This window comes from Malania oleifera, chromosome 9 (genome assembly GCF_029873635.1).
Source record: "Malania oleifera isolate guangnan ecotype guangnan chromosome 9, ASM2987363v1, whole genome shotgun sequence".
Taxonomy (NCBI): Eukaryota; Viridiplantae; Streptophyta; class Magnoliopsida; order Santalales; family Ximeniaceae; genus Malania; species Malania oleifera.
This window is the reverse complement of record NC_080425.1, coordinates 1063256-1075897: the sequence shown is the minus strand read 5'-3', so window position 1 is coordinate 1075897 and position 12642 is coordinate 1063256. Positions and strand designations below refer to the sequence as shown.

The 12642-nt window shown below is 37.9% G+C and overlaps 1 protein-coding gene across 1 annotated transcript; it reads left to right on the top strand.

The window, feature by feature from the left end:
- Positions 1 to 453: 453 nt before the first annotated feature.
- On the top strand, positions 454 to 3957 carry LOC131164760 (protein CUP-SHAPED COTYLEDON 2). Its single transcript, XM_058122189.1, has 3 exons — positions 454 to 1217; positions 1714 to 1982; positions 2689 to 3957. The coding sequence occupies exons 1-3, from the start codon at positions 839 to 841 to the stop codon at positions 3685 to 3687; spliced, it is 1647 nt and encodes a 548-aa protein (XP_057978172.1). The 5' UTR covers positions 454 to 838; the 3' UTR covers positions 3688 to 3957.
- The last annotated feature ends 8685 nt before the right edge of the window (positions 3958 to 12642 follow it).

The following is a 12642-nucleotide window of genomic DNA, read 5'->3' as shown; positions in this document are numbered from 1 at the left end:
AGAAAAGATTTTAGAGGAGAGATATGTGTATACATATATATAATGTGTTGAAAATAAGAAAGGTCCAATTTAAGGGCACCGCTGCTAGCTAAGCTAAGCTAAGGGAGGGCTGTGGCCACCCTGTCCTCTCTTTTGAAACGTCCTTTTCTCATCTTAAACACCTTTACGCGTCCCCCCACCCCCTCCATGTAGGGCCTGAAAGCTATGTAGATCTTTCCATCAACTCCTCGGGCTCTCTCTCTCTCTCTCTCTCTCTCCATTTTTCTTGCACTTTCTTTCTTCTTCCCATCTAAGCTTAAGCCCACTCTCCAATTCATAGAGTTTAGTGAGTGAGAGACGAAAGTCTAACCTTGGGGTGGTAATAACATTTTAATTGACCCCCAATTATATATATATATATATATATATATATATATATATATATATATATATATATATATATATATATATCTCGTCGATATTCGACCTCCTGTAGAAGGTCTCACTAGCCACCATACATACGACCGGCCAGCCAGTACAACTTGCACCACGGATCCAATCCCCCTTCTACAATACACTAATTTATAATCATCCATCCCCTACATATATATAAATTATATAAGGGGTAGGAGGAGGAGGGATCACCAAAGCTAGCTAGCAAGCCCGCGCTAATTAAAGATCAGAGAAAGATCGAGCGTTATCAGATGGTGATCGATCTACCCATGGATGGAAATATATATGGAGCTTAATTACATAGGTTGAATGTTATGAGTAGTATTGCTTCTTGGCTTAGCTAGCTGCTAGGGAGGTAGCTACCTTGCTTGATTAGTGAAGTTGACATAGGGGTAGAGAGTGGTTTATGGCAATATTTGGAGCAATTAGGATGAGGCAACAGCAGCAGCAGCAGGCACAGGAGGATGATCATCAGGTAGTAGTCGTAGTAGGGGATCATGATCAAGAAGAAGAGATGATGAAGTCATCCCCCTGCAACAATATTAATACCAGCAGTAATAAGGATGTGAATAATATTAATATTGAAGAAGAAGAAGAAGAAGAAGAAGAGCAGATGAGCATGATGAGCCAACAGCAGGACATGGTGATGCCGGGGTTTCGTTTCCACCCCACCGAAGAGGAACTAGTGGAGTTCTACCTCCGCCGTAAGGTTGAGGGCAAGGGCTTCCAAGTCGAACTCATTACCTTTTTGGATCTCTATCGCTATGACCCCTGGGAGCTCCCTGGTTTGTAATTCCCCCTAACCTATATATCTTAACCTCTTGCTTTCTTTCCCTATTACATTTAGGCATATATAAACACACACACATATAAATATATAGTTTTCTCTCTCTCTCTCTCTCTCTCTCTCTCTCTCTCTCTCTCTCTCTCTCTCTCTAGCTAGCTCTCCCCTCCTCTCTCCCTTTCTCTTAACTCTTTTCGTCTCGATCAATATATATACATATATATTGATCTAATTAATTAACCCTAGCTGCTTAATTATAGCTAGCTAGGTGTATACATGCATACTGATTTTAACTAGTACTTAACAATTAGAAATTAGTCAATTAATGGCCATATTTTGTTAATTTGTCCTTCTTAGGTTTTCATAGATTAATTATTAATTAGTCCATATATTCATATATATAGACGCGTACTGATGATCATCGTCATGATATAGTAGTACTGCTAGCTAGCTGTGGATTATGGATTTATCTATATATGTATATGTGATTTGTGCAGCTTTGGCAGCAATAGGGGAGAAGGAATGGTACTTCTATGTCCCGAGAGACCGCAAGTATCGAAACGGGGATCGGCCAAACCGCGTGACGACTTCAGGGTATTGGAAGGCGACTGGAGCTGACAGAATGATCCGAACGGAAACCTTCAGGTCAATTGGGTTGAAGAAGACCCTGGTTTTCTACTCCGGCAAAGCTCCGAAAGGCATCCGCACCAGCTGGATCATGAATGAATACCGGTTGCCTCAACACGAAACCCAGCGCCACCAAAAGGTGTTACAATATATATTACACATAAACACATATAACCTTGATTTGATCCTTCTAGCTTTCACTTCCTTCTAACTTTCACTTAAATTCATTCTAGCTAAACCCTAGTTTTTAATTTGTTACACTATTAATTAAGTGCTTAGAGTGCTCTTTCTTTCTTTCTCTGGGGGCTAGCTGGGCTTTTGCAACTTTTTGTTCACTGGCTAGCTAGATCTTTTCTGGGAACTGACCATAAATTTTTGGAGCACTCTATGATACCAAATATATATACAGACCAAGGTGAAAAGAGGAGTGGGTTCTGGCAGAGAGAGAGAGAGAGAGAGAGAGAGAGAGAGAACAGATCGTTCGTGAAGAGAGAGACTAGCAATGCAATTAGGAACAACATCACGGATAGACACAGTTTGTTTGATTAATTTTGTTGCAATTATATATATATATATATATATATATATATATTTCTTAATTAATGTCACGGAAATTAAGATGGAGGAAGCAGCAGTCCAGGAATCATGAACCCTTAAATTCAGTGACTCATTATATACTAATTTATCAAAAAGACAAGTACCACTAATTAACTGGTTTGAAACTTTGAATATATAATATAAGCTAGGTCTGATTCTGAATTCCCTTTTACACTATATATAAGTACTACTGCAATTAATCTCATATATATCTATATGCATATGTGTTTGGGGATATATGAGTGCAGGCAGAAATTTCACTATGCCGAGTGTACAAGAGAGCAGGAGTGGAAGATCACCATTCAGTACTCCCTCGTTCGCTTCCATCATCGTCTTCCTCCTCCTCCAGGCCCGCCTCCTCCTCCTCCTCTTCCCATCACAAAAAACAATATCTGCAGTCTCACCACCACCCTATTAACGTGGACAGCTTCCAAACCAACACTGGTACTTCTACTTTGGGATCAGCTGGTGGATCAGTACTAATGCAATCCCATCATCATCATCACCAGCACCAGCAAATGTTGGAACAGATGACCGAAACTGATGAAGGAGATGGAAGCAGCGGCACTGACGTCACCACCACCGCTCTCCGTCTTTCCAAGCACAATATTGTTGACAACTACAACACCGCAATAGGCGGAGCAGCAGCACCAGCAGCAGTTCTAGACCCAATTAATGCCGAACTGTCATCTCCGCCAGTTCCATTAGAAGAAGATAGCAGTAGGTTGGTCCTCATGCATCAGCAGGAACTACAGCAGCAGCAGCACTACTTTAACAAGCAATTTCCTCCAAATTTCTATCTACTCCCCGCCGCCACCAACTCGACCCTTTTCAGTACGCCCAGCGGAACTGGCAGCGGTGGCCTAGGGGTTGGTTCTTCTTCAAGTAATGCAGTAGGAGGAGGGATTGATGATCTTCAGTACAGGCTACTAAACTACCAGCAGCGAGCTGGTGCTTTCATGAATCAGCAACAGCATATGAGTTATCAGACTACTGGTGGTGGTGCCGCTGGTGGTGGTAGTGGTGGCGGTGGCGGTGGCGGTGGTACGAGTCATAATAGCTATAATCATCCAGCATCCTTCTCCCAGTTGATGATCTCTGCTGCCTCATTCCCACCGCCGGCTGCGGCTGCGTTCTCCGACAGACTTTGGGAATGGAACACAGTGGCGCCGCCAGTCGACCCGAACAGAGATTATACCAGCACTACTACTGCTCCCACCTTCCCTAATTCTTCAAGTAATCAATGAAATAATTCAGTTGTAGCTAGCTGCATGTACATCATGCATGCCTTATATTTACTAATTAATTTAATTAGTAAGCTGCCTTAGATTATGTCTCTCTAGCTAGCTAGCTACTTCTGAATATTTCTAGCTTAGCTGTTTCATAGATCAAGGAGAGACTGGCGGGTGCTATCTGTTCAACCCAAAAAATTTTCCGGCTTTGTCTTTAATTGATTTGGGGTATGTACCAGACGAGCATAATTTATAATCAATGTGCTAATTTCAGATTTCTTGTAATTCTTAATCTTTGTTAATTAATTTCCAGCTTAATTAACTAGTACTACATTCAAGACTTAATTTCCTTTAATTTGCTTTTCAGCTTCAATTAATGGTATGAGATGCATTTAGCAGAAACAGGCGGTGCATGTACCCAATTAAGGGTTTTTCAAATTCAATTAATGGGGTTTAATTAGCTTTATTACTGATTTTATCTATCCAGGGAGTTTTATTTTTTATTTTTTTCAGTGCAGTAGAACTGCTTTTCGAGATGGATTTTTGTTCATTTAAGGAATTAGCTGGAGCATGGAAGATGTTCTCTCTCACCCACACACAAAACACACACTGTCGAAGTAGTAGAACTAGTACTTCTACTGTTAGCCCTAGATTCTCACAGACTGAACTGATGCCATGGGAATGATTGTGGCCTATGATCGATATGCCCACAAAGTAAATGCAGAGACAGGTACTATTGATGCAGAAATTTGGAAGATGGTCCAGGCAGCCACAGAGACCAGTAGCTTAGTCCATGCCCCCATAATACTACTACCTACGAGACAATAAATCCAGTTGAAGAAGGAGGCTCTGGTCAATATGTCCTCTACTCTCTAAATCAACATGAAATGGAGGAAGATGTGAGCAAAAATAATTGGGGTCTCATACTTAGGTATGTATAGAAAAATCTTGTTATGTACTCAGGTCAATGTGGATATGATTCTCGATTTGGGAAAAGACATAGATATGGGCAATGTTTGTTTTTTCAGTTTGTTTTTTGATCGGCATGAATATAATTTGCCAGTAAAAATTTGCTAGTTATTTGGCAATCATAATGATCCTGCTTATTTCATTTTAGATAGAGGCTTAATTTTTAGTTTTGTTTATTGTTTTTCCTAAAATAGACTGCTAACATCACTACAATCTCTAAATAGCTTATAAGCGTGTCCATTATGTTTGTTTTAAGCTCACTGTACATGCTCAGTAAGATCAAACCAATTGTGTTGACGGCTCATTTAGGTCTACCATGTCAATCTTCACTTTGTCATATCATCAATTGCAACCCACTCTCATTGCCAACCTATTGGCATTGTTGATAAGCTTGAATGTCATGTGCATTTACTATGCCTCTTCTTGTCTTGAGAAATTGTTAAGTTACACTCCTACCCATATCATATTTTAAAATATCAACCAAATCCTTTATTTTTGAGCAATTTTTAAGTGATCATTATCTACTATTTTGCGTCAAACTCTCCAGCAATCACTTCAAATTCGAGGATTTGATTTATAATTTAAAATGTGATATGATTAGACAACTTAATTGACCTAATAATTTTCTCTTAAATATTTTGGTGACTATGTGCAAGGTCCACAAGATGCTTGTATGAACTTGTTGCTTCAGACATGTCTTAGGGTAACTAGCACTTTCCTCCACATGGATTTGCCTCGAGCACTTTCCTTTTTGATTGTTCTCCTTTCTTCAACTTTCGAAGTAAGCTCTTTGGTCTTTTCTTTTCTTCTTATATCTCATGGTTATTATAAGTACATGTGTAAGGTCCATATGCTTGTATTTGATTGGTTGCTTTATTCATGCCTTAAAGTGATCTTCTTCTTTTTTTTTTAATATTTTGCTGTAAAACTCTCTTGATTACCATTGAATCTCCTCATCATGTTTGTAGTAGCATTTTCCACTTCAATTAATGTCCTTTTGAAAGTCAAGGTGTTATCACAAGACAGGGGTGAATTGGGTTTATAAAAATTCTTTTAAGTGTTATTACAAATTTTCAACCTTTTGTAGACTTAAACAAACACACAAGAATGACTTAATTTTAAATCAATCACAATCCAAATACAAGTCAAATATCAATCACAAACCAAACAATGATCAATCAGCCAATCACAATACTTAACCAAATTATGAAAGCTTGCAACACTTTCTTATTTCAGCGTTTTGCCAAATTTCAGTTTGTAGCCCTGTATGAATTAATTTTTAAGTGCTCCTTTTTTAATCAAGATTTCCACAAGCGGTTAATCAACGTACTCCCTTTAAGGTTTCCGCAAAAGATTAACCAAACGTACTTTATTAAATTAAAAGGTCTTCTCAATCTTAGTTTTTTTTTTCAGCAAACTTGCATTTTGAAAACGCAATTTGTATATGCTGAAATTTAAATAGATAAGGGTAGAGAGAGTAAGAGTGAGATTTTTTATGAGGTTCGGCTTATCCCCAGCTTACGTCCTCGCCTTAGGCAAGACCACCTAAGAATTCCACTAACTCGTTCCTTTCAGGGTAGAATAAACCGATTACAACCCTCCTTTAGGGTGGAGCCCCCTCTACAAGTGATACCCCACGCTCAATTGCAACGATCCAAATACCTAAACCAATCAAATTAAGAAACAAGAAACAAGAAAATAACTTATTTTGTACAAAGAATGCTCTCAAATAGAGCTAATTAATACAATTGAAAGTGCTATATACTTCAATAACAAATATCAAATGAAATAGAGTTGAAGTTCAAGGACAATATCACTGGAATACTTCTCTAGATAGAAATCAGTATTTCAAATTGTAGAGCTCAGAGAATAATGATCAGCACTTCAGAATTTCAGTAATCCTCAATTTGCAATAGTGAGCAAGAAAGAGCTTTAAGAGAATAAGAGAGCTTTCAGCTTTAAAAGCAGATTTTCAATTGCTTGGTGTATGTTTGATTTGTGAAAACATGTATTTATAGGCTCACAAAGGTTAATTCATGTTGCCCAAATTTACTTGGAGTATTTCCCAAGTTTTTACAAAATTTGGGGCATAAGAAACTTAATTTTGAATTTTAAAACTTTTAAAAAATATAGTCGTTAACAGTTTCAGGCGCCTGAAGTCTTGGAGTCAGTCGCCTGAAGTTCTTTAAAACTGAAATTTTTAAACTTAAAACAGGGTTAGGCGCCTAAGGTGACAAGGGTCAGTTGCCTGAGGATACACTGCCTCTTCAGAAATTCATCAAGAAATTCTTCAAGTGCCTGAACTTATTCTTTAGTTGCTTGGGGAAATTCTTCAAGCGCCAGAGCTTACACTTTAGTCGCCTGAACAAACAATTTTTCTATTTTTCATGTTATTTTTCAAAAACACTTGGCTCTCATGCTTTTTTACTTTATAAAAACATTTTCCAGGGTTTTTAAAAGAAGGTCTCTAAGTCCAAGACAAACCCTAGTGAGTTTCAAAACATTTCACATGATATTTAGCATGAAGTACTTACAAAAATTCATCCTAAAACCTTAAACACTCTAAGCTTTGAAGTCTTCATATAAGTCTTTTTCTTTGAATCCTTTTAGACTTTGAGCTTAAGTCAACTTTAGGTTTCCACATGCTTTTGATCATTTTGGTTCACTTGAGCTTCCTTTGGATCACTTTGAAAATGAGTGTAGCTTTTTGGTCTTTGGTGATCTTGAACTTGCATTTCCTTTCATATTTTGAACTTTGCCATGAAAGAATTCCTGAGACATCATCACTTAACAACACATGTTACATCATCCTTCATTTGTTATCATCAAAACGAGATTCAAAAGCCATGTTAGGCCAACAATCTCCCCAATTTTTAATGATGACGAATAAGGAGCAAAATGAGAGATATTTTGAAAAAAGCTCCCCCTTACAATAAGCATGCTTATAAAATAAATATGATAAATGATGATTTCAAGTATGAGTAAGTTCAAAAATAAGGCACAATTGAGTATATTTCATTATAGCTCATATCATGTACATATTTTCATTATAGGTCATGTCATGTACATATTTGCATTATAGTTTTCATGTTCATTATAGATTTTACTCCTCCTTGCTATATGCCAAGATTTTATATGTTTTATATATTCGCTATATTCTTATTTTTCATTCATGTTTGCTCATGTTTGCTCAAAAATTGTCTCCCCCTTTGACATCATTCAAAAATAATTGAGGGGTATAGACACAAAGTGGTGTAGCACAATAAAAGCATAGGAATATTAAGAGCATAGTCATATTATAAAAAGGTCACAAGTAAGAGAGGGAACAAGCCAAATTGAAAATAAAAACAAACAAAGCAACATAAAACAAGGCCAATACATAAGGAGTTTTTAATACATCACAAAATGACAAACTAAATCAATTATCAGTATCATCATCTTTCTCTTCAGCTTCTTCTTCATCTCCTTCCTCTTCATCACCTTCCTCACTACCTTCCTTTAACTCTTCATCATCACTCCGAGGAGTAGAACTAGTGTCCATAGGGTCAACACCACGGGATGAGTTAGTCTGATATTTCTCAATACGAGTGAGGCGCTAATCAAGTGAGGAACAGGTAGTATGAAGTGAAGATATATCCTCTCGAAGAGATTGAAGTCCTGATCTCATGTCTCTGCTGAAGGTGAAGAATTCATGATGAAAGGGAATGAACCAAGAAGGCGTATCACCAGGAGATCCATGATCTTGAGCCGGAGGAGGAGGAGGAGGAGGAAGAGCTGCTGGTGCTCTTTGAGGTCTACCTCCTTTCAAGAATCAACCCTAATCGTGCTTTTCATAACCCATTTGTTTTAGGGTTATGGAGGTGAATAGGTCATATTGGATACGTCTTATGAATAACTCAGAAGGTGTGGTTATATCAAGTTGAACAAAGATAAGATTCAACACACCTCCAACTACCAAATTATCTAGCAAGGACCACCCTTGTACATAGATTGGACAATCTCTAAGCACCTTTCTACACAACACTGCAGTCCCGATCGACGTAGTCACTGCTAGACTGACATCTAATGGCTGAGTTTCTATCCCACAAAATTTGATAAAATTTCGGGCTATAAAGGAGTGAGTCACCCTTGAATCAAATAAAGCAGTAGCTTTATAGGAAAAAATTAAAACAATACCTGTCACTACATCATCGGCCGCCTCAGCGTCTCTTGGTGTTAAAGCATAGACCCGTGCTGGGGCAGTGTTCCTCTGTTAACCGCCTCGGGGTGCCTGGTTATCTCCTCAATATGGTCTAGGAGTAGGTGGGTTAACTGGGGGTGCTTAATTGGTAGTCTCTTACTATGTGACCAGGTTGACTATAGCGATAACAAATCACCTCTCTAACCCGGCAGTCTACTAGATGTCTCCTATGGCACCTAGGGCAGAGAAGGTGCAATGGTCTGCCCTATACAGTTTGGTCTCCCATCTATTGTCTCTAACTTCCTCTACCACCCTAACTTCTCCAAGGCCCTCGATTGGTACATGCCTAAAAATCGAGAGGCATGGGTCTGTTCCTCTGACTCTGTGCTCCAGCACCTCTCTATAGGCTGGTCTCTATAACTTTGGCTTTATTTACCAGTTCTGAAAAATTCTAGACCTAAAAACCCACAACCTACTCATATAAACCCTATCTCAATCCCTCCTCGAATTTCCTTACATTATTTTCCTCATCCGGCACCATATTTGGGGAAAATCGGGACAACTCGATGAATTTGGCAGCATACTGTTGTACCGTCATGTGTCCTTGAGTCAGATTTAGGAATTTCACCACTTTAACATTTCAGGTAGTAGCGGGGAAATACTGCTCAAAAACTAACTCCCTGAAGTAGCTCCATGTCATACCTACAGGGTCAGGTCGCTGCTCCTCCAATAATCTCACTGATCTCCACCAGCGTTTAGCTTCTCCTATCAACTTAAATGTAGCAAAGGATACCTTCTGCTCCTTAGTGCACGGGAGAACTGCCAACATCACCTTCATCTCCTGGACCTAGTTCTTAGCCACAAATGGATCAGCCCCTCAGGAGAATAACGGGGGATGCATACGTGTAAACTGCTCAATAGTGCATCCCCGTCCCTTAGAACTCCTAGTCATCTCTACCATCACTTGTTGGGTGAGACTACGTAGCACCGCATCTGGTTCTCCGCCGCCCATACAAGAAGGCCCTACATCATCACCTCCAGCATGTGCATTGCAACTTCCAGGGTCCATTCTGAAAATGGGACAAAATGATCTTAGAATTCCATCATCATAAAATAACCAATACACTTACCAAACTAAGACCCATAAGATGGTCTCCTATAACCATTCGTCTTAACATTCTCATTCCCCAATTTAAGATTCAATCTTACAACTTAGAAACAAGAACTGGAGATAGTTTACTATGACTTTCCTAAAATTGTCACCCCTAGAAAAATCACAGAAACCACCACAGAATCTTCTGCCTCCAAACTGCAAGATAGAATCCTAAATTTCAATCTTTAACCTCCAACAATGACTAACTCATATCTCAGTCTACCCATCTCCTACTCTCATCAAGATCCATTCCAATACTCTGGTTTTGTATTCCGCTAAAGTTTGCACAACCTAGCAACCTAGGCTCCGATACCAAACTATGACGACCTGATTTTTCTACCATTTTTTTTCAACAATAAACAATAATAATTAATTATCATCTGTCAACTAACTTTGATACCATATATTACACATAACTCAACCCTAAGGCGGGTATCGGGTAGTCAATCCCTCCAAACATACTATCCATGCAGCAAAATACATACTGTGTTTAGGTCCAAAATATAATACCATCCAAAATACAATACAATACCAGAGTGCTAAGACCTTTACATACATATATACACCCCCACAAATCTATAAAATAGTCTAGGGGTTACACAAAATACATCTCATACTAGGGTACTATAGTCTCCTCTACCTCGGGGCTCTCTCTGCTCGTTTGTCCTTGTTTCTTGAAATGTTTAGATTCTAGGTGAGACACCTCTTAGTAAGACAGAATAAATTATTAACAGTGTGTGGCACATGAGTTTAAATATATTAACACATCCATTTAAATAATTGTAACAATTGAGAAAATATACCGATATGTACTCATAATCATATATAAAACACAGTGTCATAAACTTTCATATCATTTTCATAACCATATACATACTCATTGATTTCTTATATCACATACATACTCTATCATATCTCATATTCATAATCATACTCTAGCCTATGGGTATCCACCAGCATATAGCACAACGCGTCTATAACCCATGGCTATTCATTTCTCATATCTTTTTTTTTTTTCATTTTCATAGTCTAACTCATGAGTATCCACCAGTATAGAATACACTACGCGTCTATAACTCATGGTTACTCATTTCACTTTTCACTTTTCATAAACATTTTCTAGCTTATGAGCATCCACCAGTATAAAATACACTACGCGTCTGTAGCTCATGACTGTTTATTATCGTGTCTGTAATGAGAAACCATCCTGAGGATAATCACTTCGTCATGTATTCACTCTACATGACCGAGTTGTACAGCCCGAACACTGGACCTAACAGCGATTGGCCTACCCCGGTTAGATCAAAACAGGAATTGTGTTTGTAGTATGATTGGCCTACCCAATCCTAGTCCAGACCCCAGGGTTAACACAACCCTTCACAGGCCCAATCGACTATCTCGCCATGCTTTGTACCAGACGTGTGGTTGCACTAAAACAATGCTAGCAATGGTACCATACTCTCAGAATAACTCTGGTCCATCAGGGTTCTCATTTCCACATTTCAATATTCATATTTCATTATGTCTTTATAATTCTCATCACATCTATATATATATATATTTCTATATAATTCTCCATTCAAAATTTATGTACAAAACATCTTTAAGTATTTCACATATCATCATTTCAATATAAAACACATCTGTGTATTTCTCATCTCATCATTTCTGTATAATTCTCATCTCATTCATCGTTTCTCTATAATACATATATGTATATTTCACATATCATCAATCCTCAGTAAAAACATATTTGTATATCGCATTTCATCATTTCTATATAAAATATAGTTAGGTTTCTCATATCATTATTTTTGTATAAAAATATTTCTGGATTCCTCGTATTTCCATATCTGCATAGAATATAGCAGTATACCAACATTTCTCAGTACAAATCATATATTTCAGTATCATTCACACTCCCAATATAAAGTTGTTATTTCATATTCCTCATGCCACACAATTTTAAACGGTTATTCACAATATAATAATCATAAGAAAAATATTCATATCATAATTTTCCAATACTATATACCATATTCTCATTTTCATATACTTTAATCAATCAATTAATTTCCTAAAAATATCTGTTATAATTTATTCCCCTTACCTACTTACTAAGAGACTTCCTGTGAAGATCCTAAAACTCAAGCCCGCGGCGTTTTGGAGCTCAAAACCCTGAAATTACATTTCTCCAGTTCAATCAACTCAACCCCAGAATTACAATTATTTTAATATTTCCTAAGCCCACACACTCTCAATAACTAATTAAACTTTAAAAATAATTAAATGATATAATTTCATTATCCTTACCCCAACATTGGAGTGGTGCCTAGGAAACTCAAATTAAAAATTTGCTCCAATTAAAATAACTAGAATCGAAGTTAGAATCTCGTGCTGGTGTCCGATCGTCGATTTGACTAAAAATTTGAGGAAAATTTGAGGAAAGAAAGAGAGAGAGTTTACCTTATCCCAGGAATAGTGCCTACGACGCCCTAATCACAAATCCACTCCGGTTAAATGTTGGCGGCCGAGAATGGAACCTAACGGTATTATCCATTCTTCAGTCGACCGAAAATCGGGGAAGAAATTGAGGAGAGAGAGAGAGAGAGAGAGAGACAGCGCTGCGCAGGGGGGTCTCTTCTACTTCAGGAAAAGAATTTCCTTT